This window comes from Oryctolagus cuniculus, chromosome 2 (assembly GCF_051225735.1).
Source record: "Oryctolagus cuniculus isolate XC-2025 breed Fujian yellow rabbit chromosome 2, ASM5122573v1, whole genome shotgun sequence".
Classification (NCBI taxonomy): Eukaryota; Metazoa; Chordata; class Mammalia; order Lagomorpha; family Leporidae; genus Oryctolagus; species Oryctolagus cuniculus.
The window spans coordinates 111820590-111846923 of NC_142868.1; the positions used below are offsets into that span (position 1 = coordinate 111820590).

Consider the following 26334-nt stretch of genomic DNA (forward strand, 5'->3'; position numbering starts at 1 on the left):
ATTTTCCCGTGGTCCTCGTCACCAGCCAACCGCAACAAACATCTAGTCAGAAAAGCAAAAACCTGCTCCTGGGGCAGCCAAGGGATGCACGGCTTCGTTTCCACTGCAGAGAAGTGACGTGTTTCCCGCGTGCAGACAGAGGAGGTGGCCTGAGGGTGACGCAGCCCAGTGGCCTCCAGGTGTGGGCAAGGTGCTGATCCACGCGGGGCTCCAAACACCAGGCCCCAGGGAGCCTTCAGGCACAGAACTCAGTGAGCTGTCTTGTCCGCTACCGTCCTTGTGCTACTTGACTTTCTGACCCAATCCAGATGTGCAAAGACCTTCTCTCTGCCTGAAAAATCAGCTTTATTCTATTTTAGTTTCAGGAAAGTGGCGATGGGAGAGCTCAGCACCCACTTCCTCTCTGAGGTCTTCCCACAAACACTCGGCGTGCTGATGACCCATGTGAGAAAATCCTTGGGCAAGCCCTCACTATTCAACACAGCAGGGCACAGGGGCAGGTGCTGTGGGGCCGTGGGTCAAGCTCCGGCTTGGGATACCTGCATCCCCCACTTCCGACAAATGCATCACGGGCGGCAGCAGATAATGGCTTGCGCACCTGGGGCCCTGCACCCACGCCACAGACCCGAATGGAGTTCTTGGCTTCTGGCTTTGGCCTGGCTCAGCCCTGGTGGTTGCAGCCATCTGGTGAGCAAACTAACCTATGGAAGATCTCTGTCAGTTTGGCTTTAGAAAGAAAGAAAGAAAAAGACAATAGACAGGAGGACATGCGAAGGGGGTGTGCATAAAAATATGGAGCTCCACAGAAAAACAAATTCTGAAACGTCTGAACATATTTGAAACTCATGCCACATGGAATAAGTGTCATTTTTACTTTATTTCAGGAAAAAGAGGGGGAAGGGGACAACAATATTTTCAAGATACACAGTAGACAAGTTAGCACTGCAAAAGGGGGGGGGGGCTGTGTACTTGCCATCGGTCTGCTCTGCAGTTTTATTAGTAAATTTAATGCAGTTTGTCATCTGTCTTATTTAGCAAATTTATAATTGGCAAAATTAGGGATTATGAATCACCATAAGTGTGCTATGCCTAAATAACCCATTAAAATCACCTAAAAATAAAACATAAATATGTGATGCACATTAGTGAAACAAAACCATTTTTGTAAACAATTTCTCCAACATGACGTGTGCATGAACTAAAAGTAAAAAAACACTGCACTCAAAACAGAGAGGGTTACTCTGATGAAATACAGGAAGGCGCTACTTCATTAAAGCTCTGACTAAGCCTAAGACGTACTTGTGTTCTGTTTAGAAGAGCAGTCCTGCAACAGTTCAATGGTTCCTATTAACGGTTTCAGCATAATACTGTTTCCTCTTGTCATTCTGCCATATTGGCACTTCTGTGGAGAAACCACCACTTTGTGGAAGAGGGGGGGAAATCACTATTCCGTAAAAGAATCCGAAATCTCAACAAATCGTGATCTTTTATGGTGCAACCTTCCTTGGCACACACAGGAAGCTGTAGCGATTCAGTCTGGTCTACAAGGTGGTAAGGCCAAGAACGGAAGGAGCACCGGAGGGCTAGGTACAGCGCGCCCTGGGAAACCCCTCCCCGCCACCACCACAAGGACAGACGCTGTCCAACTGCAGGACATCAGGCTCAGCCCTGGGTTTGACCAAGTTCCCCTAGCGCACCATGGCACTGCCCCCGGGCGCCTGGGCTGCACAGCTCAGACTTGAGCTCGGACCCTCTTCCAAGAGAAAGCTCCCCCTCTGAGAACTTCTGAGCATCCTAATGCTAACGAAACGCCCTCCGCGTGACTTACAGACGCTGTCAGGCTGTGACGCCGCATCCTCTGCGGAGTCCTCCTCGCTGGCGGCGCCTGCTCATTACTCTTCAGACGTCCGCTCGCCTCTCTCCAGCCCTCCAGTCAGGGCAGGGGCCGCCGCCAGCCGCCCCCTTCTCTGTCCCCTTTCTACGTGCACACGTGTGTTCTCTACAGCGTCCCCTCCTGGAAAAGCGTGCACATTGCTGGGGCACTGCCGACAGGAAGTCCTCCAGGGATGCGATCTGGCCTGGCCTGGCTCAGGTCCCTTTCAACCTTGTCTAGGCTAACCTCGGGTTAGTAGGGAAGACCAGTTCTTTCTGCTTTGGCTATCAGCACGATTCCAACATCATACGAGTGAGAGACTAGTTCCATCTGCCATTTCCTCCGGAAGAAAAGCCTTTCTCTGCTCATCTTGCCTTTGTGGCGTGTACAACCAGCTGGGTTTTCCCGCATTCGGGAGTGCACGTATTTTTCACTAGGTTCCTATGGTTGAGGAGAGCCAGAGGCAAGCATGCTGAACCAGGAAGGAGAGAACAGTCGTGGTTAGAATGGAACAGGAGGATGGGCAAAGCCCTGGAGAAGAGGGGCAGGTTACTGTTACGTGGGGGGGACGCATTTTCGTGCTGAGAGAAATGCACCATAAAGGAGTAGGAGCGACCCCCCCGAAACACCCAGCTTCTGTTGGTGAATGAAGCTGAAAGTAGCCATCACACAGTGTTCCCGCTCAGAGCTGGACAAGAGGAAAGGGAGGGGGCAGAGCCACGACTCTGACAAAGGGACATCCTTGGAGGGGCTGAGTGAGGACCATGAAGCCATGAAACAGATTATTACCAAGACATTTATTGCAAATGCCGTGAACATGTTCGCAAAGTAAAACTGGTTTTAAAAAAACAGAGAACAAGAGAGCAAGTGAGAAACGAGAAAAGCCAGGGCTTCGATATTACACCTAAAACACAGGAAGATGCTGTCTTCATGAATGATTAGAATTAACTACATTCTTAAAATAGTTTTAGTGCATTGCATTTTTAGAAAAAGGGAAATATCTCCACCCCCAAGAAAAGGTTCCTGCAACATTGAACAGTTTGTGTGACTATGCTAACGTGACCACCTGTCTGCTACCAACCCCCGACCTGGGAACAATGCGATCTCTGGCGCTGCAGGCTACAGCGGCCCCAGCAACCACGCATGGTGCATCTGGGGAAAATGAGGCACTCTGCTTTCCAAACGCAGAAAGCAAGCCGCATCAGCCGAAGGCCGTTTCCCATCTTCATGGAAGGGTTTTCTTGTGCTGCTGAGATTTGTAACAAAGTTAACAGTCAAACTGGAATCGCATAGTTTTGGTATTAAGATTAAATTAAACATTAATGGTCTCTTCCAAAACCATATAAACTAAATCACCTCTCAATGCATTAAAAACAATGAGGTAGGCAAAAAAATAAACACGTGGTTTGAATTTTTTCTTCTGCAAGTGCAGACTGTGGTAAAACTGCTGTTGCACTTCTAGGTTTAAACAAAAATTAAACCTTTAACTGAGGCAGTGCTAATACTGTCACACAACAAAGTTCTGGCCATTATACAAAATGCACACATTTTCTTTTTTTTTTTTTCTTTTAAAGTTTCCATCTGCACATGATTTAGGCAAAACTTGGTACACAGAAAAATGACTGAGTTGTTGGCCAGGACCCCTCCCTCCCCAGATCCAAAGAAACAAAATGGGACCCCTTAACCCATCCCACCCCACCTCCCAAGCCCCACCCACAAAAAAGTTATCCTAGTAACTGTGTCTTTCACATTTTATAAATATTAACTTCTTAAACCTGCACCTTCTTCTTTGTCCACATATTGTCACATTACAAAAAAGAAATGTCAATTAAATACATTGTTAATGTTACTATATTAAATCTGCTCTCTGCTTCAGCCAACTGCTCCTTCCACCGGCACGCTTCACCTCCTTGTGCCCACTGCCAACAAAACCAACGGCGTGTGCAGCGTCGCCACCTTCACACACCCACAGACAAGAGTCATTCAGAGACAAGGAATTCTGGAGCTGTAGGAAAGATGTTTGCTTTCCGGCCTGATGCTCAATCCCAAACACGTATAGCACCTGATGGTAGGATCCGAACAGCACCAGCTGCATTGCAGCCTTGATTTATTTTTGAGTAAGGAAAAGAACAGGGATAAACTGGTCAGAGCGGGAAGGAAGGAACGGGAGAACCCAACACGTGAGTCTGCACACACAGCTGTCCTGGCTGTACTGGTGCAGCGTGGAGCTCCAGTTGCAAGGAATTCCAAGTTCTCAGGATCTTGAAGACTCTGGAGACCGACAATCCCCGGATCACTCTGCTTCTACCAGCTCAGAAGGGAAGTCCTGCCTAAGGTCATGAAATACACCTGACTGCTGCCACCAGACCGAACAGAGGCAAAGAACACCTGCAAAGTCAAGAGGAAAGAGCGGGTTAGCACGGCCGTATAGCACCTGCTGTGGGAGCAGGGTTCCCGTGTTTTCCACCCAGGGAACTGAAGCCATCATCTCCTTCAATACTGCTATGTGCAAGGAACCCACATCCCAAAAAGCCCTTGTAAAAGCAGCTCTGGCATGATGCCAGGCTGAATTTGGAAGGAGTGATGCTCTGCAGCCAATTTTCATCACCATGAAGGCTTGTCAGCTGCACTGCCGCCTCGCCACACTGTGAAAAGTGGGTTCGTTCTTCCCACCTCCAATACTACCACATTCTAAATGAGCATATTTGAAAAAGGCAGTGAACAGTAAGGACGATACCTGATTTCTTTCTAACGAGCAAGTAAAAAATCAATTCCTATGATCCCACAGAGAAAGGAACTTCTCGTGTCTTTTATTAATAATATTAAAATACAACATATTTGATAAAAATATTTAATTGCCTAAAGTTTAAAGAATATTTTAGTTATGGCTATAAGAAATACACTTGAGAAAGTATACACCAAAAAGCTGAAAAACCCAAAATTAGGTCTGAGTCAGACTTTTCAAGGTAACAACGTATCTTGGGGACACTATGTAGGGGCAAATATGAGCGTCGCTCGCAGATGAGTTCAGGGCTGCAGGAGCAGGGGTGGTGGCCGTGGGGGCACGTGCGGCACGTGCAGACAAGCAGGAGGACTAGCTGCAAGGGCACACGGCAGTGCTTCCTCCTCGCGTCAGGTATGCAAGTTTATCCTACAGTCAGCCACGGCTGAAAACGTACTGCAGCATGGAGCAGGAGAGGGACGTGCGCTTCGAGAGGCGAGTGTCTGAGGCAGGATGCGCTGCCTTGGAGTGCCTGAGAGCTCACTGGACAGGAGAGAAGGCTGTGCTCGGGAAAGACCCGCGCAATTCTTCACCATCCTTCCCAGGGCAGGCCTCCCAGGTCCCCGAAGAAGACAGGGATGGGGACAGGTTTGAAAAGCAAAAGGGCTTTGATGCCCTAGGATCTAGGAGGGACGTGGTAGAGTGCTCCTGGACTGAAATAAAATGATTTCTACTGCTGAGCATTTCTGACATGCAAGCTAGGAAGCGGATTCACTAACGCACAGAACATTGCATCGGGAGAGGGGAACCTCTCACCCGATCCAAAGAGTACGAGTGCGGCCTTCTACTCAAAAAAAAATCCCATCCAACTCAACGAGCAGCTTTAACTGTCCCCACCTCTAACTAAATACAGCCTCCACACGTAACCTAGTGGGGGGCTAAAGAAAACTACACACACACAGAAAAATCCCTCCATAACCGCACAGCAAAAACAAACGAAATACACTCTGGCCCCACAAATATACCTAAAAAGTCATGTCTAAAATGTTCTCCAATGAATTTATTTCACAATCTATCAAACATCAAGGGAATTTATCACAGGGAAAATAAACCACTGCTAAAAGATAATAACAACTACAAAAAAGCCGTAAGGACACCATTACCTTGTCATTGCGTTCACATAAGAATTTTAGTCTTTGAGCCCTTTTGTGCATAAACACACCATCCAAATGGCCAGTTTCCACAGACCGGATCTCAATGGCTTTCTCTCCCCAGCCCATTGTCTGATTAGATCGAATATATGCTATGGGGGAGAGGAAAAACAGAAACCATTAAATGTAAGTCAACACCCTAAGATGACATTGCTAATGTGACAGATATGTCACACCCTCCTAAAGGCCAAGCAGTTAAGGATTTTTGTTGATAAGGAACTTCACATTTGTAACTGCCTGTTCTACCCTGGGAAGTAACTTGAATCGATGGTTAAATCTATTCATTTCCCTTAGGCCTTTCACACTTACCTTGAGAAATGACCCACTGAGTTTAGAGTTTAGCGCACAGATTTTCATCAATCCAGTCATAAGAGAAGGCAGGGAGAAGAAAGGGCAAGTAGACAGAGACAGTGACTGAACTGCAACAAAATCAAATGATTCTGGGATATAAATGTGAAGTATGGAAATTAACTACCAGCCTCTGTTACCGACTGCAAACTGGAAGACTGTATATGAGGGCGTCTAGCTGGATTCTTCCCCTCTCAAGCGTAAACCACTTCGACAAAAACATCTGCCCTATTCTCATTGAATGTCTTAAGGGTTAAATGAGAGACTGCGATAACAAAGTTTTAAAATGTATGCAATAATTTGCATTTTGTCCTAAAATAGACCTCTATTTCCACGTGTACAATCTAACTTTCCATCATCCGTTGCTGAGTGTCCGCTAGAATAGCACACACAACTGGTGTGATGAATACAGGAGTCCCGGAGAGGGCTTCACTTTCATACCTACAGATGTGGGCATCTCTCCCCACTGCAGAACCACATCCTTGGTGATCCTCCCATACGTGTTCACATAGACTCCCTCGTCTTCATAGCACACCAGAAGCTCCATCCCATCTGTGTTGGGGAGGATGATGATAGCGTGGGGTTTGATGCTACATTGGATCTAGAGAAGAGGAACAGAGTGCAGGGAAACATGTTTGTGGCAATTTCCAGCCTGTGAGAGTGTTCAGCTACACTGTCTTGGCAAATGCACTGGTACCATATTCCTGGTGATAAATACAGCCATTAGAGAACACTCTGGAAAAACCCATGCAATTTACATCCCAAAGTCTACCTGTAACGGGTCACATACTCCCACATTTCCTGAGGCCTCTGAGCCATATATGGACGGTAAGCTCCTTTTGGAAGCTACTCCCCACACAGGGCCTGCCAGCAATGGTCCCCAACCCATTCCATGTTAGTCAAAGCAAATTCTAAGAGGTTTTCAGGAGGGCTTCACAGAGCCAGGAAAGTGGACTTCCGCTTGTCTCAGCATGGGGCGTATCATTCAAATACTCACCCCCACACCCAGGGGAAGTGTTAGTGCACTATGCAGAGTAAAGAGAAAGTCAAAACAAAACGAAGCCAGTCAACCAACCATAGAGTGTGGGTTCTTTCTTACGTGTGTTGGTAGATAAATGTCGTAGACTGATCCCGAATCCACATCCACGGCATGGAACCCTGCACAGGACCCGTAGATTACTTTGAGCCTCTGGCCTTCTTCCACAGTGAGATCCACCAACAGTGGCTTATGTGCCAGCTCGCCGAACGACTGCAAAGAAGCGATCGTGAGAGAAGCAGACGAGGCAAAGCAGAACTTACTCTTAACAGAGATCAGGAAGCAGACCCGAGGCTGTCGACTAGCCAAATACCAAGCAACCATATGCAAAAATACTCTATAAAATTAGTTTTTAACTATCTTTTTGTCTGTTAATTAGCATAGGGATGACACTTCTTCCAGAGTTATGTATCAAACCCCCCTAGTCAGCCCGAGAATTCTGCTCTGTCATCTGCTGTCCTATTGTTTGTCTAGATGTGTAGCGTATCTTTTGACTCTTCACTTGCAGATGGTGGAGCAAGGAGTCATCGTAGGAGTCCCACACTGAGAATCCATCCAGTCTTTAATACTGGAAAGCCCATTCCTCATTAATGCCAACACCCACCACTCCTAAGACTGGGACATGAGAACAGAACGGATTTAAATAGGTAATATTTATAAAAGCAACTAGTATGGTATCTGGTACGTAACAGATATGAAGACCATATCTCAGAGGAATACGTGATTTTATAACCAATTATCTCAATTCGATAGCACTTGGATTTAAACAAATATGAAAATTCCATTTGTACTGCTTCACCAAGAAATTAAGCAATAAGCAATTTAAAAATTCAAATATTCCCCAAATAACTGAAACTTATCCTTGCAATATATATAAACTATTTTTAAAAATAAGTAAGTAGAATCAGTTTAAATGAAAACTTCTTAATTTCTTGCCCTATACTAAAATGGCCCAAAGGTTAGCTTAAGGTTTTATGTCTCCTTTTAGAAATTATGTTATTAAATTATTTATAATATGTAATATCAGGATAATATCAATTAAGAATCTCATAAATTTGCTTTGGGGTAAACTCTAGGCTAAGTTGTAAAAATATGTTAAAAATACACAAAAAACTAGCCGGCGCCGCGGCTCACTAGGCTAATCTTCCGCCTTGCGGCGCCAGCACACCAGGTTCTAGTCCCGGTCAGGGCGCCGGATTCTGTCCCGGTTGCCCCTCTTCCAGGCCAGCTCTCTGCTATGGTTCCTGCCATCGGATCAGCGCAGTGCGCCGGCCACGGCGGCCATTGGAGGGTGAACCAACGGCAAAAGAAGACCTTTCTCTCTGTCTCTCTCTCTCACTGTCCACTCTGCCTGTCAAAAAATAAATAAATAAAAATAAAAAATAAAAAACACACACACACAAAACTGCTCATTTTCTATTTTTTTCAAAAATAACTATTTAGATACACTGAAGACTTTATTTTATACTGAAAACTACTAATTTTACACTGACAACTATTAATTTTATTTTATTCACAGTTCTTTAGGTATCAGGCAAAGTGAGGTAATCCATCATGGTAATAAGGGCAGGCAGGAACTCTAGAGAGAACAAACTTAAACTACAGGCTCATTCACTTTCTTTCTTCAAACCGTAGATACACAAAATGGCAAATCCATTTTAGCTTCTTCATCAGATTCAGACATTGCATCTACAGTATTATTTAAAGAAAAATGGGTCATATGATAAATATTTTAACTTGCATTTCCCATTTAATGTATAATGCATATTTGTCATCAAAAATTTCTGTAATTCCATTTTTAATTCGTAATGTACTGAACAGATTTTATAATTGCTCCTGCTGAATACTTTTATGACTGGGAATGCAAGTACACCCTAATCCACGTTCATGACTGTTTGTGAAGGTCTTTTACCAGAGGGTAGAAGTGGTCTTGCTTTGCCTCTTCCTCTGTTACCACATCACCACGCTGATCAAAGTGTGACAGTGCAACACTTAGCTCTCTCGTTCCCAGCCTCCGAAGGCACAGAAAGTACTAAGCCTACTGCAGCCGTCAGCAGTGGACTTGCTTATGCTTAGGACAAAGTTATATGCCGTAACAGCACATAGCTTTCATATCATCATTTTAAGTGCTCAGACTTTTTAAGCTTATTCTCTGACTACTGGTTGTATCTTGCACAGCTAATGCTACTTTTCAATGCACTTAGTTACCTTAAAGGCCATAAATTTGTGATATGGCTTAGGTGCCCACGCATAGACTTCCACAGAACTCTTCAAAGCAATTACTAGAAATTTGATTCTTTCATATTTTACTGGAAAAAAAGGAAAACACAAGTATTAACATGGAACTCTTAAAAATTTATAGCCAACTTTTACAAACTTCATAAATATGTCTTCTAGTGATCACTCAAACTACTTCAGAAAGGAAAACGGCAGGATTAATTAGCAGCTGGCTCCCAGATCCCAGAGCGAGGTCAGGGTCTCCCTGAGCTCTGCAAGGTGCTCACATGGACTAAGAAACACGGAGGGCTCTGCAAAAAGACTCACTGGGTCTTGAATCCTGCCAGCGGACAGAAGTATCTGTGCACAAACCCAAGTGCCGTTCCAGGCCACTTCCTGATCCCAGCAGAGCTGGGATTTCTAGGATTCACACTAAAGTTCTGTGCCAGCAGAGCGCAAGTAAAAATAAATCTCTTTTCAACTGTAAAATAACTGCTTCCTTTCTATAGCTGTTTTGGTTCCCTCAGAGCCAGGCAACTCTGTTAAAACCAGCTGTCCTGAGAGGTCCCTGACCACTTGTGACTTACTGCTCTGGTTTCTTTATAAGCCAGCTAACATCACACTTGATTCTTTGTGCGTGTCAGCTGCCTTGTAAACTCAGTAAGTCTCCTTGTTAAACCCCATAAGCTGTCACTTTTCAAATAAATCATTGAAACTAATATTAACACAAAAAGGATAATAGGAAGCTGTTCAAATCAATACTACTTATGAGAACTTTCTACAATGGTGGAAATGTTTTATTTTTGCACAGCTAACAATACCCACTAGACATATGTGGCCATGAGCTAGTGCCAACTGACAATAAATTTTAAACTTAATCAACTTAAATGTACTTTCAATGGCCCCCTGTCCTTGGGGGCCAACTATAAAGATAACAAATGAATGGTATCACCCACACTTATCCCCAGAGACACTTGTGATTCACTCTGTAAGAACGGATGGTTGAAGACACTGCTCTGTCCTGATGAAAAGCCTCTTACAGTCTAACATGTCTTCCTCTAGCTCCCCCTGTAGGATAATCTCCTCATGCATTTGAGCTGTTATGAGCTAGCTCATTAAACCTGGCCTTAGAGGATTTTAGCTATAGCTCAACAAATAAAAACACTTCACATATACACAACACAGAACTATCTTCCAGGATCACTCAGAAGCCCTCCAAATGTTGAAGTGGTTCCTGTAGTTATCACGAACCAACGTGCTGAGGGCTGTAGGGAGACCACATAAACAAGAGGATATGTCAAGGATTACAACATCCCTGCCAGTGGAGAACTGACTACAGCACACAGCTTCATAACATACAGAAAAGAAAAGATGCAAGCAAAAATCAATGTTCACTAGGTGCCTGCTTTAAATTCTCTTAGAAGACATCATCTTTTCCATAGAACTATAGCTCAGTTAAAATCCATTATGTCCCCCTTTACTTCCAACATTGGTATCAGTTATTTTGATTCTTTTCATATGCAAAAACAATTGGCTTTGGTTTAGTTCCTTTAAGAGTTTACTTCAAGAGAATCACGAAATGCACACCACAGAGAAGCAAACGAGTGGCCACAGAACATCACCTGGCCAGCTGAACTCACCCACTCATCCAGAGCTCAGCAGCTCTGCACAGCACACTAAGTTCAAAACGAGAAGCCATCACTGTTTGGGTCAAAGTGAAAGCTTCTATGGCTGACTGCCAAGGCCCCATAGTCTTCTTCACAGAAGAGTAAGCCCATGACTTAAAGAAGAAATCCAAATCGGTTGGCTTTCACCCGGCAAGACGTCCTTAAAGAGGTTCCCCTGCTCCACAAATTTACAGAGAAGAATGTGGAAAAGGGGGTGAAGAGACTCTCGCAAAATGAGCGGCGTCGGGGAGAGCGAGGACGCAGAGTGGGACAGCACCCCATGCCACGTTGTAGGTGCACACAGGCAGTAAGTCACTGTTGCTGAGACTTCAACATAAGAGTATGTCTTAAAAACAGGGTGCCAGAAATATACCACATGTTTCAGAAACCAGTTTTTTACTACAAGCTTGAAAGATCATGTGAATTTTAAGGAACTCTAATGAGAACTACAAAAGACTTCTCTAACGCTTCTGGAACTCACCAACTTTATAGTGCACACACCCTTCCAGATCCCCTACAGTTGTCCATCCCTGTTTCTTCTCAACTTCTGGATCATTGTGAAGTATTTTATTTCTTAACCAAGACAAATAGTAGACACGTAACTTATCCTTTTTGCCTAGAAAAAAAATATATTTTACATCCATATTCAAAAACAAGTATTAACAATAGGAACCAAAAGAAAATTCTATAAACAGTAAATAGTTTTTCCCTTGAGAGAAGTCATTCCATACCAAAACATTATTAGAAACTCAACTGCTATTTAGATGGACTTTCAAAACTCCTACAGAATTATCGTTAGGTATAGGCATGGGTTAGAAGGAAAGGTTGTAAAAGAATAACGAATTCAGACTTACATAGGAAGATGGATGGTTAAAAAACAAAACAAGCTGGCACTGGCATGTAATAAATCAATACCACTGATGGTATTATGAGACCTGTGTGAAGTCTTAGAATGTTGCCTATCTTTTGACCCAACAATACACAAATTATTAGGAAATTATGGTCAATGCAACATAGACACGTACGTCCAAAGGACATCTGTGAAAAATGCTTACAAGAAGGGAATAAACCTCCAGGGAAACAACAGCAGAACAGTAAGAAAGTATCTTCCAGGCCCGTGAAATGGGCAAAACGGAGAAAGGCTTGCCGGCTTGGCATAAAGGGTTAATAACAAGCTCATGAGCTGGACAAGCAGGCTTGAGCGGGATGGATCCACTTAACTTCAGGACAGAGGTCACCATGGGCAGGAAGACGGGGATGGGAGTGCTGACTGCATGTACAGTCATGTATCTTAATGCTTGCTAAGCCTATCCAGCCTACACAGGGCTATCGGCTGATTCTCATTGCTATCTGCTGTATGTTTGAAACACCACCAAATGCACTGTGCAGATTTTTCTCCATAAGTGCATATATTGAGTGTGATGTATACTTAAAAGACTGGCAATTAAAAACTTACCAAATACTATAACTGGATGATTTTACTTTTTACTTTTCCTACATGCTTTTCTATGGTACTTTCTTAATTTTTAATTTCTACAATGGACATCTTACAGAAAATGTTCTTTTGATAAAAACAAAACTTACAGTTCTAAGCGTTAATCTATGTAAGGTTAAAAGACACGCTATAATGCTGATCTAGTCACATTGATTGTCAGAGTCCTGAACACCCGGCCTAGTGTTAAGACACCTGCATCTGCATCCCACACTCGAGTACCTGATTTGATATATGGCTCTGGCTCTAGACTTCAGTCTCCAGCTAACACAGATCCTGGGAGGCAGCAGTGATGGCTCAAATAACTGGGTTCTTGCTAACTTATCCTGGCCCCCAGCTGTGGCAGGCCATTTGGGGAGTGAACCAGTAGATGGGAAAGAGTCCTGTGGGAGGGAGTGGACAACACAGACCTACACACTGGCTGAGGCAGTAGGGAGTAGGGGGGCAGGGGCGTGTGAGAGACGTCAGTGAGAAGCACAGGTTGACGTTTATCTCAAGAGTATTCTTCAAGTGTGCACGTGCATCACATCTGAATTCCTCTTCCTCTCTCGTTACTGTAAAGTCACAATACAGACGTATGGCCTTTCGCCAGCACAGAGAGTAAACTGACTGAAGCTGAGTGCACAGTGTCAGATAGTCTACTTCACTGCATAAACACTTACCAGATATGGTCACCAGGACGTTCAAGCCTTCAAGCACATCCATTTGTTGGAAGCGTCTTCGGTTGATCAGAGGATAAACCTTCCCTTGGCCACTTCTGTCCAGCAGCATCAGGCCACTCTCTGTCCCCACCAGCAAATTCACTCCTATTTCAAGGACACAGAAAGGCCTGAATTTTATGCTCTGCTTGGTAAACAGCTGAGTGATCTGAGAAAGGTAACACCACCTACTTGGAAAAGAGGGCAGCTTCCTTAACTCACCCAGAAATGGAAATGCTTAGAGGAATCACACCTGCAACAGCTCACCACACTGTGGTGATGGTGATGGCAGCACAGCTGCTCAGACAGAACGAAGCGAAGATACAGGAGCAAGAATGAGGGCGCTTCAGCCCTGTTCTCCTTCACCACCTACCAGGTTCTGGTTTTCCCTCACTTCCCCCAGAACACGGCAAGATCACTGTCTCTTTGGTTTTACAGATACTACCTCCATCCAGTCCCATGAGGCTCTTGAACAAACATCCATCTGATACAATGGACTCCTCGTGTTTCACCCTTCTCTGTTTTCACTGGCAAACTTCCAGAAGGAGCTATATAAGGTGTTAATCTTGATTTGGCTCCCATCACCCAGCTACACGTTTCTCAAAGACTACTCTCTCCACCACCATCAAGGAAACACCTGCTCTGTTCTTGTCCCTCCACGTCTCCAGCACACTGAAGTGTTGTGACTTCTCCCTGTGACCTGTCCTAACTCTCTGATCACACACTGTGATTCTACTGCCATGGTGTGATTCCAGTTTCGCCTCCATGCACCTGCTCTGCTTCTGGTGCTGTCTGGTCACACCCGAGCCCACCCAGCCTGTGCTCCAGTGGTACTTCGGGAACCATGAGTCCACAGGGCACCTCCCTGCTTTGCCACCCACTATGTATTTCCACTGAAAGCAGATTCCTCGCTCCAAGATAAACCAGCCACCAACACCAGATGGGGGCTCATCTTCCCTATCTCTTCCTTTCCCTCACCTCTGTTCTTGCTCTAATCATAAGCAAGGGATATACTTTTTTTTTTTATTTTAATTTTTTGACAGGTAGAGTTATAGTGAGAGAGACAAGGAGAAAAGTCTTCCTTCCATTGGTTCACTCCCCAAATGGCCGCTGCGCTGATCCAAAGTCAGGAGCCAGGTGCTTCTTCCCCGTCTCCCATGCGGGTTCCAGGGGATCAATCACTTGGGCCATCCTCCACTGCCTTCCCAGGCCACAGCAGAGAGCTGGACTGGAAGAGGAGCAACTGGGACTAGAACCCAGCGCCCACATGGGATGCTGGTGTCGCAGGCAGAGGATTAACCAAGTGAGCCACGGCGCCAGCCCCAAGGGATAGACTTTAACTGTGGTTGTTCAAATAATCTCTGTCTACTTTCTCATGACTGCACATCAGTCAAATCGGCTAAATCTTCCTAACTCCCTGGTTGAGTCATTCAGTATCTTTACAGACGACACATTTCATGAAGTTCCAAGAGCCTCAGTCTGGCATTTAAGACCCCCTGTCCCTTGAGCCGACTCACTTCTCCCTCTATCACACTCATTTCCCCAGGTGCTCTAGCCTCCTTAGTCTGAAACCTTCACTGCCTATAAATCACTTTTGTAACATGGAGCACAGATTCCCTTAAAGTTCTTGTGAATTGGGCACTTATAAGGTTATTTCAAAAAGCTGATGGAAAATGGCTATCATGAAAAAATTATGTATGGATTTCAAAATCTTTTTGCACCAACATAAACTTATCTTGTTGTTCCTCATCTTTTAATTCTGCTTGTCCATCAACTTTCTGAAGTCCCTGATAATGACTGCAATGACTCCCTGAAGTGGGTAATACATTCACTGACAAGGAATAAAGGTACTTGGGCTCTCATGAAGTAACTGCTTAATCAGGCAGACGGAAGGACAGGAAGGGCATCACGGCTCATGAGAGCATGGCACGCACGCAGTGCACCCCTTTCCCGCAACCCCCATTTCCAGACTCTTGAAATGAGCCACCGTGAAGGCCACAAGCAAACAGCCTTCCCAAAGCGCCCCCTGCTCTGTTCTGAGCAGGTTTCCCCCAACACCTGGGGAGACAGTATCTACCGGGCACTCCTTGAGGTCACTGAAAGAAACTTTGGGAGCCCCTGGGAAAGAGGAGAACCTGCCATGGCTGCCCAAACTCGCGTGACAACAGCAGTGACTACCACAGCCAGGCGCATGCACAACAGCCAGACACAAGGCACTGCCGCAGCTCTGGAGTAGCACCAGCACCATCCCTGGGCTCCTCAGAAAACGTGGGACACGTGAAAGGTCCTCATGAGCTCCAGGGACAGACATTTACAGTTTCTGATTATGCAGTGACCTGATAAAAGCCCTCACTTAAAATCCACTCCTTGGCAAGCAATGCAAATCTCCACCTCGACCCTTCAGGAAGCATGAATGTTGGCTTCAGAAAACCTGAAGGAAGCCGCGGGAATTTGAAAGTAATTGTAATGAAAGTAAGCATTTTGTTTTGCCCCAAAATGAGAATGTGTACAACTGAAAAGGCTTAAACATGCATGTGGCTCCCGACTCCGCCCATCATCTGAAGTTACGCTCTGTAAAACATGCCATTCGAGACCAGCCCTGTCCAACAGAACTTCTGTGGTGTAACAAACGCTCTTTACATGCACTGCCCACTGGACAATGGCCACGTGCGGCCACTAAGCCTGTGAAACTAAGAAACCGGACCTTCTATCTTAGGTCACTCAAACAGCCACAAGCAGTAGCAGCTATCATGCAGTTATGGATGAAAATGACATTTTATAAGTGAAACAATATCATCACACTGAATTCGAGTTTATGGCCTGATACCTGCTAAACTTATGGCAAGCCATTTGGGTTTTCACAAGCCATTTCTTCTTTAATGGAAATATCACACATTTCAGTTTGTGAGTTAATACTGTGGAAAAAGAACTTCTATTCAATTTAAAAGCAGATTTACTATCTATATAAGAGAAATTAATATCTAACATATGCCATGTTTCACTCATTTCATACGTTTTTATTTTGACACTAGCAATCTGGCTCTTACTATATTGCTACTAAGTAGAAACTGGACACTATTCTTAGTGCTTTTCTTCCATATTCCTAGATAAGTTAATTCTAAAGCAGTTTATCTATCTGCAGAAAAGACAAACATTTGCTGACGGAGCTGAATCAAAAAGACTATTTTAAGCTTACATTTTCATGTAGTATTTTGATACTCCATTTTATACAGTATTTAGGTATTTTACTAGCCTTTCTTCAATGTCAAGTATTAAGTCATCATCCTATTTTTCCAAGCCTCAATGAAGTTCTTCATTCCCCCAAATATGGACCAGTGTTAGCCTCATCTTTTTACTTTTCTTCTTCACACAAAGGGGAACTGGTCATTCTCTCCACTATTTGTCTGCTGAAATGGGTACAAGCACACACACATAGCACATCATTCTAACGTACCACTCACCCAACCTACAGGAGGTATGGGGTGGGCATCATAGGAGTCTTCCGCCATATCTGTCAGAAATCCTTTAAGAACAATTCCCCTGACAACCTAAAATGGTATTTTTCTAGAAGACCCTCGCACCCTATAGAATAGAAATGAAACAGACCGGTAGCAAGATACCTACCCCATAAGGCTGCACACAGAATCTCAGAGTTAAACCTCTTCTTGTATTTACGAATCTCAGGGGTGTCACTCTGTGGTCTTGTGTTGGTGGGATTCACATTGACCACTGAGCCCTTCCGGGTAGGATCTTGCCTTATGGCTTCTGGCCTCATTCCATCACAGGAAAATCCCACTGAAACACAGCACATAGGAAATTATTTTCTGAACCTGTATTTATTACATCTGCCTCCCTCCCCATTATATGTCCAGTAAACAATCTTTCTCTGTCAAGAAGAAACTTGTAAGAATGTATATGGAAAAAGGACACTGACTTATGCAGCTCATTGCAAACAAGGCGATGCAAGTGGAATGGGGCTTCTGTACCCCAGGCTGAGCCTGTGCACAACCATGATGCCATGCCTAAGCCACCTGAAAGCAACGCACAGTGACCAAGTCCTGTTTGCCAGCGACATTCTTGCTGCTACTATACTTACCCACAGAAGTCACTGTCGTCCCACTAGATGGAGAAATCTGTAGTAATCTGGGGTCTATAAAAGGTGTAAAGGAGGAGGAAGATTTGTGTTTCTGGAGTGTGCTACTAGCGGACTGAGTCTGCAATGTAAATTTCAATTTTATTAATACAAATGACATTTAAAAATATGAACATTAAAAAAAAAAACCAGTCTGAATCCCCTCCACATTGCACTACTTCCCAGTACAAAGCCCTGTCCCTCCTGCCTCACTCCCAGGACGCTGCTGGCAGTGCCGCACAGGCACAGCGCGCCCAGCAGGTCACTGCACCTAGAAGCACTGCTTCCTGATGAACTGCTCACGCACGCAGCAACTCTGCAAGCCACCAATGAAACCTGCACTTCGTGCTGCCAGGAGTATCTAAAAAAAACTAAATAACTTATAATGACGACTCCTAAAGGAGGCCTGAAAGGGCCTCAAAGTCATCAACTTCCGAATTTACTTGTAATCCTGTCCAAAAAAGTCCAATTAATCTATGTTGTAACATTGGCAAATCTTATGTTAAACTGAGCCTCTTGCCAGAAAGCTACAGAAGCTTGGGCTCCGTGGTTCCAGATGTATCACTGTTAAACCCACGCCAACTGGCGGCTCATTTGCGAAAGGTGCAAACGACAAAACAAAGCATATCCTTTTGATTTTTCAGGAGCACCAGTGTTTCAGTTAATAATGTAACTTAAGACAAAAAATAAAAATAAAAATAAAAAAAAACACAAGAAAGTGAAACAAATTGTTAAGTGGAAATGTAATGACGATTAAAAGAAAACAAACAGAAAAATAAACTTGCTAGTTTAGTGAGTTAAAGGTTATAGTAAAATACTGTACATTAGAGCAAAATGGAGCACAGTTTAAAATATAAACGTAAGGAGGAGTGTGAGTGTAGGAGGGATATACATCTTGGGAGCAAAGGTCAAGTGCTTCTATCCCACTACATTTCACCCCTCCAGGGTACCTGAGGCTATCACGTCCTGAAGCCCAGGCCCTCCCGCACTCCCCGCCCCTCTCCACCCAGCAGGCTACCCTTCCCGGCAGATGGGTCAGTGGCCAATCCAGACAATGGCCAATCTGATGCCAAGCCTGCCTGGAAAGCAGTCGACTTGTGCCTGCTACTAAGGAGAGAACCATTCTTATTCTAACGAGGGAACCACAGCAGGCACTGGGAAGGGAGTTCGGTGTTTATGTTAACGCAGCTGGCTAAAGCTACATGTCAGTTCCAGTCTCCCTCTACTGTCACATAAATGCATTTAAACCAATCTCCCATGAAATCACATCACTGTTTAATTAAGTACACAGTGCTCAAGGTGCGCCAAGTCACAGCACTTGTGCATAATCATATTCAAAGAGCAAAGAATCACCCAGCCAGCACCCAGACCAAGCACCACAGCAAAGCCTATGAATGAGCACACAGATTTCCCACACTAAATTTTAAATTAAAAGCATGCTCAAGACCTTTGTCCTTGCTTAACGTCCTGATTTTCTAGGTTTCCCTGAAAAGCATTTAGCCTCTCCTTGAATTCTGAATGACTAAATTTTCAAGTACAGAAATCCTTTTAACAGGGTTGGTGGAAGCAAGAGTAGCCAACCAACTACCACCCCCCAGAAAGAGAAAAACACAGTCCAGCCCTGTTGGAAGGAGGTCCCTGTACAGGTAACATGTTTATCCAGACAAGGCTAAGTCTGCTTAACCAAACCAGCCTACAATTTATTTACTGGATACAAACAATGAAAAAGGCAGATTCTGTTAACAACTACAATAATTTCATGCCAAATATATAATGGGTTTGAAAACAAAGCAATCATTTGATTTAGATTTTTACAAATAACCTGAATAAACAAAGCCATGCAACTACACTTATCTAGAAAAGTAAAAATGAACTGGCAAGTTTGGAGGGAAATTGCTCTCGAGTTAAGGGATTTGTTTGCAGATCTGAAACATGTTACTTGAAGGCTGGGGGTGACAGAAGAAAGCAGCGGGTAGGGAAGGGGTGAGGGCGTAGGAAAGGTCTCCTTTGCAAACTAGCTCCTAGGCACTGCGGGTCTAACCCCAGGAAAGCAGCCAGCTGTGGTGCGAGACATACCTCATTAGCAGTGAGCTTGTCCTGGGGTGTCTGTGGGGACATGGTGGGTGTCGGCTGGCTGGAGGATGGGGAAGAGGAGGTGGAGGAAGTGGAGGAGGAATGGCTTTGCTGTAAGAGATCTGGCAAGAGGTGAATGCGACCGGCAAAGCCATTGCTCTCATGATGGCTGGCACGCTTTTGGTCAACTGTACTCTGCAGAAAAAACAGGCACACTTGTCTCGCTCAAGCGCTGCTGACATTGCCTATGCTCTACTGACACTGCTCTGTCAAAGGTGCTGTGGGACTTTGCACTCTGTTAAATTACCAAGGAAAAAAACAAGGAAATTAGCTGGAACTGCTCAGACTTCCTTGCCAAATGTCCGCCAACAAAATTCAAACTTCCTCCTCTGGTGGCCCCAGGACAGAAGCAGTGAGCCTTCCACCTGGTTTATCGGTCACATTAGCTCCTATCACCGCCCCTGGGATTTCTCTGAACTGGTTTCGCCCAGCCTTCCCCTGCTTTCTCTCTGAACGCACTGCCAGAGCATGAAGCACGACCAGGGAGAGCCCCCCAGTGGTAGCTGGATGCCCAATTCTATTGAAACGAGGAGCTGATCGTGTTGACACAGTCTCAGGTAGGAAATGAACAGAGCTGTAAAGCTTAGTGGTCCATACGGGACACACCTGCTGGCACAGAGTTATCCAGCGGGGGGGTACACAGACACTTGGGAGCACAGAAGACAGGCCACCCCAACTCTGACTTCCAAGGGGCCATGGCGAGGCTGTCCCGCAGAGCTCAGTGCTCTTGGCAGAACCACCATGGCCACTCTGCCACAGGCTCCGGTCCTGTGTTCTCACTCGAGCAGAGCCTGTGTAAGGACTTCCCTGTGGCTTTTCTACCGCTCCGACACAGACCGTGACACTCAGCGTGGTGCTCGAATGAGGGCTGCCGCAGACATGCACAAGAGCAGCAATGTGGGGTGGAAGACTACGCACTACCTCCGTGGCATGCAACCCACACCTGTCTCCCTGGCCCCAACACACCCCCCAGGTCTTGTTAACATGAAAACAGATGATGATGTAGAAACAGCATGAGTGAGTGAAGGAGCGAGGGTTAATGACCACAGGAGAAGCTCAGCCTCTGACAACAGAGAGGAGACGCGGGTACCTGGCGGACAATCAGCGTGCCCTCCTTGGATGGGGTCATGGCCGGCTCACTTTCAACGTCGTCGTGGACAATCATGGTTTTCACGGATTCCGTTTCCCCATTGCTCAAGTTCAGAGACGACCTACGCAGACAAAATCCACAAGTGATGGCCTCATTCTTGTGACTCAAGGGTGTCCTGATCAGACTTTCCTGCGCCGAGGTTACAGGCACAGAGTCTCCTCGGCTTCCGCCCTGAGCTCAGCAAAGCATGCCCTTTGCAGCCACTGCGCTTCGGAACAAACACCCAGGAGGAATGCTCGGGCAACTGAGAGTCCTGTCAAACTGAGAGGTCTCTTCCACCGCTTCCTCAGATTAAGAGGAAAAAATAACATGTACACCGGGGTATCGGGGCAGGGCCGACAGGGGCACACACTCTAACGGGGGAGGGGGGCACGAAAGCTGTCTGCTGCTGTGCCCGCGGAGCCGCGCGCAGGGCAGAAAGCAGGCCCAGTGGAAACACCCTCATCCTGTCCAAGCTACAGCAGGGACTGACGCGGCTCTGGTGTCCTCCGGTCCCGAGGTGGACTCGTCGGCCCCTTCCTGCTCCACGTCATCCTCCTCCTCGTCCGTCGTCCCGGACTCCTCACTGGAAGAGGAGTAGTCGGTCACTTTGTGAGGAGGCCGCACGTCTTCCACAGCTCGAAGCTCTTTGGCCAGTGCTGTCAAATCCTAACGCGCAAGGGGTGCAGGGGAGAAAACAGGAAGAACTATCAATACATAGCCACAGTGTCACTTTGAGGAAATAGAAGTTCAGAATATTTTCCAGTTTCATATGACGGCAAGCTTTTGACAGGAAAAAAAAGAGTGAATGGCAGAAAAAAATCAGAAAAGACCAAAAAAAGGACAGGGATGATGAATATAGTTCAAATTCCGCAACAATAAACACACAAAACACCTGCTTATGGTAAGTGGATAGAATTCTCTTTTAAGTTTTCAAATATAATAAAGTAAAATTCTAGACCAATAAATGTACAGCAGAACCTTGGCCTCACTATGTAAAGACATCTATCTGTATGACACCTTTCCCATCTAGAAAGCAGGCTTTTCGTTCAATAGGTCTGATTTAAAGTATTTTTGGAGTTTACTTTTTTCTCTTTTATTATTAAAAATTCCAATGCTACAAGAAAGTGAGAGATGAGTGAGGTGAGCACCAGTAACCACTCACACCTTGCTTTACTGACTGCTAATAACCTGTCACCTCCTGAAACAACTTTATGGCCTTTGTTTGAAGGAAGCAAGCTGCGACCCTGTGTGCTGTGGGAAAAGGTCAAGAGGGTTGCCCCACATTCCAGATAACCCACATTTCCCTGGAACGGTATCAATGCTTGTGAAGATCCGAAAGAAAAGAAATCGTAATGAAATTTATACAAAAAGGGCTTCATTTCCCTTTTCTATATTAAAACACTTACAAACTCAACCAAGAGGCGGGTGTTGTGGCACAGAGGGTTCAGCCACCCCTAGAACAGCTGCATCCCCTAGTGGGGCCCTGGCTGCTCTGCTTCCAATCCAGCTTCCTGCTAACGGCAGCAGGTGACAGCCCAAGTGCTTGGGTCCCTGCCATCCACACACAGGAGACCTGGATGGAGTTCCAGGTTCCTTGCTTTGGCCTGGCACAGACCTGTCTATTGCAGGCATTTAGGAAGTGAAGCAGAGGACAGAAGGTCTCTTGCCTTTCCCTGTATCGCTCTGCTTTCCAAATAAATCAACAACTTTAAAAAAAAAAAAAAACTCAATTCACTCAAAATAATTTTCAAGGGTATTACTATTTAGTCCCTACATTTTCATATAAAAATCTAAGACTCTTCTTTCTGATTGAGAATTTCATTCAAAAGTTGTGACAGTTTAAAAAAAAAAAAGACAGGCTACACTGCTACTTTTCTCATTTATTCTTAGTTTTCTTCTTTTCATCAGTTGAATATATGTGTATTGGCTGCGAACGTGACCCTCTAAAATAATAGTGAACAGGTGCTGGGTCTCAAGTCTGGCTATTTTGTGGCTACATCTATATCTTTCTAAATAACGAGTAATAATAAATGCAAGCAGCAAATTTTATGTGTTAAGAAAGCTAAAGTAAAGGTCTGTTTTCAAATTCGGGAATAGAACAGAAAGGCCAGCTGAGCAAGGAGAAAGAATGCAGCTCCAAACACTGAAGCTCAAAGCACTGCACCTTGCACACACAGGACTTACCACTTCACCCTTCATTCAGGACAGGGAAGTTCCAGAGTCCCAGAGGCCATCGTTGATGAGGAATGAGCAGTCAAAGAAAGTGCAGCAGAAAGAAGGGAGGGGGAGAAGTACAGAAATCAGTTGGAGCAGGAAATCACCACGTTGGCAGGTTTAAAATTCCCCAGTGTGAACACGGTCAGTCAAGCCGGCAGGAGCACAGGAGAAGCATGAGAAGCAGGCTTGGCTATCATCCCAGGTGCCACAGAGCAGCGGTCAGGCAACAGGTAAGTCCAAGAATACAAGTGTATTCTCAAAGTGAGCACTGCAAGTGCTCAGCTCCTCACAAGTAAACAGAGGTTAACGCCAAGCGAAGAGATACAAAGGCTTTTCTTTGTCTAGCATTTTTAGAAGTGTCTCTTTCAGTACAAGACAATTTCACTGAATAGAAACTACTCTGTTCAGTGACCTTGGTAAGGCTATCCACAAAGGATATGGTTAAACACTAGAAAAAGGGTTTTATCGGGGCCAACACTGTGGCATAGCAGGTAAAGCTGCCACCGAAGTGCCGGCATCCCATATGGGCACCAGTGCGAGACCCGGCTGCTCTACTTCCGATCCAGCTCTCTGCTGCTATGGCCTGGGAAAGCAGTAGAAGATGGCCCACGTCACTGGGCCCCTGCATTCATGTGGAAGACCCAGAAGAAACTCCTGGCTCCTGGCTTCAGAATGGCCCAGCTCCAGCTGTTGCAGTCAACTGGGGAGTGAACCAGTGGATGGAAGATTCTCTCTCTCCGCCTCTCCTTCTCTCTCTGTGTAACCCTTTCATATAAATAAATAAATCTTTAAAAAAGAGGTGAAGGTTATATCCTGCTGAGGACTTTATGTAGGAAATAAATGTCTAAGGAGAGGGGCATGATTGTGTCTGGGGGTGAGATTAGTCCATGGAATTCCTTCAATCTGTGAAGACCCCAAAAGAAAGAGCTATAAACCTCTCAATACATTTTTTTAAGAGAAAGATCTCATTCAAGACTAAAATAAGTAAAACTGAGTTTATGTCATCCTTACAGCAGGCTTGAGAGGTCTAAACACTTCTTTTTTATCTTCTGGCTTTTTAGTTGCATTTTCAAGGCGCTGAGATGGAGAGCCTTCAGACTTGGATGATGCTGTTGAGTTCGAAGACAAAACAGACAGACATATATGAACACACAGGTGTATGAAACAAACCTGCCCTAGCTTCTACTCATCCCTTCCCTCACCCCCCACCGTCAGCCCCACCCACTCGTGGGCAGGGTCTTCACAGGAGGTGTACCCAGGCAAAGTGTGACGGGAGCACTTTATCAATCTTTCTGATGCCTTAATTAAAATCTTCCAACTGGGCTGGGCACTGTAGCACACCAGGTTAGGCCACCTTCAGCAGTGCTGGCATCCCGCATGGGAGCCAGTTCAGGTCCTGGCTACTCCACTTTTGATCCAGCTCCTTGCTAATGCTCCTGGGAAAGCAGCAGAGGATGGCCCAAGTCCTTGGGCCCCTGAATCCACATGGGAAACCCAGAAGCTCCTGGCTCCTGGCTTCAGCCTGGCCCAGATCCAGCCTTTGTGACCAGTTGGGGAGTGAACCAGCAGATGGAAGATCTCTCTCTCTCTCTCTCTTTCTCTAACTCTGCCTTTAAAATAAACAGGTAAGTCTTTAAAAAAAAAATTCTATCAGCTCATCCTCCTTGACAATGTGCTCACAATTACTACAGTGTTATGTTATCCCAATAACAAAGAAGAAGGAATTTTCACTACTCTATTATTATGAGTAGATTAAAACGACCAACATAAATGACAGTGTAAGTTCTGCAGTCCTGGGAAATGGGTTCAAAATCCCAGTTCAGATATTTAGCTAATTGTCTTGGACAAGTTAGTTAATAGTATCAGGCACTAGGCATATATAAAGCTCTCAAAATTTAGTGTCACTACCTACTTACACTAAAACCATTTTGTGGCATGCGGCGACAAGCAAACCACAAGTCTTTTTACAGATTAAAAAGTGTTTCCAATACACGGATCCCAGCCCAAGGTTATCAGCAGGGAGAAGAAGAAGGAGAGGCCACCTACATCTGACTCTGAAGCGTTCTCCGGAGCCACTCTGAGACCCAGGGTGTGACCCAGGCTGGGATCCTGAGTTGCTGGACCCTGAGGAGCTGCCACTGCCAGGCCTGGGCACCAGCTTCTCCACTCTCTCCCAGAGGAGCCTGGGCTCGATACTACTGTTTAAAAAAAAAATGGGGGTGGAGGGGTGGAAAGGAGGGGACAGTTGATGCATCATTTCAATATGTGGCACCAAATTAGAAACACGTGTGCATGTCATAGGTTGAAATACAATGAGAAAAGCAGCCTGTAGACATTACTGAACACTAAATTCACCAAAAGTTGGGATGACATTATTCAATGAGTTTATCTCATTCTAAAAAGTCAAAACCCTCAGTGATAGCCTACCATAAACAGGCCTAAAACCTCCATTAGAAGTGAAACAAAGTATAACCACTCAGTTTAGAATTATCACCATTTTGGTCACAGCTACAAACTCAGTTCTTCCTATTATGAAAAAACTATACTTGGATAATTGTACACAAGTTATCTCCTGTTCCTAAGCTGAACTAACTCACCCACTACTGCTCTCACATACAGACAACAAGGTACTTGTTGGTCTGAGCTATGCTGGGAACGTGACAGACAACCTGGGCTGGGAAGGATTCTTGCCAAGGACAGACTCACAGCACGTTTGTTAGGGAAGAACTGATGGCGCAGATTTAGTTACAGATGGCCACCATCCACCCTGGTCATTGCACTATCACCCAGCTGACCTAGCTTCCATGTGCAGCAGACTAACTTTACAAGCTCAATGATGATCAAATCACAAAACAATCAATAGGATGGTCTTTCTTTCAGGACACCACTGCTCAGTGGAACTTCCTGTGATGACAAAATGTTCTGAGGGGTCCAGTATCATAGCCCTAGATACATGTGGCTGTAAAGGCACTTGAAACGTGGCTGGTGCAGTTAAAGAAATGAGCTCTTAATTTTACTTTCATTAACTTAAATTCAAATTTACGAAGCCTCGTGTAGCTGAATGGCTACTCCACTGGACACAGCAGCTCGAAGACCTAAAAAGGATACTAGTTTGATTAACTTACTAGCTTACTGCAGACTTTCCTGAGTGATCTGTGTGTCATTTCTTTACCAGTCCAAAGGCCTTATGACATCCTTTAGATAAAAAGCATCCTCAGATCACAACTTCCTTCCCTGCTGTTCTCTCTCCATTTACACTTACAGGTAGGTGGCTTTCATTTTGAAACTACTACAATACACATCCCAGAGTCAAATTCTCTTTTTACTACAGATTAACTTTGTGTTATTAAAGTTAATGGATCTTAAGCAGTTTTTTCTCTTTCACAACTGATAATCTCTTTGCCTCAGAACTGGTCTGACTGCAAGTGCTTTTATGAAAGCACAGGACTGTAGGAG

At 45.0% G+C, this 26334-nt stretch overlaps 1 protein-coding gene across 50 annotated transcripts in view; it reads right to left on the bottom strand.

The window, feature by feature from the left end:
* Nucleotides 1-858: 858 nt before the first annotated feature.
* The window catches only part of MAP4K4 (mitogen-activated protein kinase kinase kinase kinase 4), a 185394-nt gene continuing 159918 nt past the window's right edge, over nucleotides 859-26334 (bottom strand). For 8 of the 50 annotated variants that reach the window (XM_051835377.3, XM_051835237.3, XM_051835256.3 and 5 more), the window contains 14 exons: nucleotides 24925-25076; nucleotides 23890-23987; nucleotides 21152-21327; nucleotides 20620-20740; nucleotides 19473-19664; nucleotides 17361-17478; nucleotides 16889-17059; nucleotides 13229-13372; nucleotides 11556-11690; nucleotides 9399-9499; nucleotides 7254-7403; nucleotides 6596-6755; nucleotides 5759-5898; nucleotides 859-4261 (listed from right to left, as the gene is read on the bottom strand). In XM_051835377.3, coding sequence (XP_051691337.1) covers nucleotides 4178-4261; nucleotides 5759-5898; nucleotides 6596-6755; nucleotides 7254-7403; nucleotides 9399-9499; nucleotides 11556-11690; nucleotides 13229-13372; nucleotides 16889-17059; nucleotides 17361-17478; nucleotides 19473-19664; nucleotides 20620-20740; nucleotides 21152-21327; nucleotides 23890-23987; nucleotides 24925-25076 — 1942 coding nt within the window. In that variant the 3' untranslated portion in view covers nucleotides 859-4177. Of the gene's footprint in view, nucleotides 4262-5758; nucleotides 5899-6595; nucleotides 6756-7229; nucleotides 7404-9398; nucleotides 9500-11555; nucleotides 11691-13228; nucleotides 13373-16888; nucleotides 17060-17360; nucleotides 17479-19472; nucleotides 19665-20619; nucleotides 20741-21151; nucleotides 21328-23889; nucleotides 23988-24924; nucleotides 25077-26334 lie in introns of all 50 variants that reach the window. The other 42 variants (XM_051835294.3, XM_051835228.3, XM_051835251.3 and 39 more) reach the window with 7 other exon arrangements.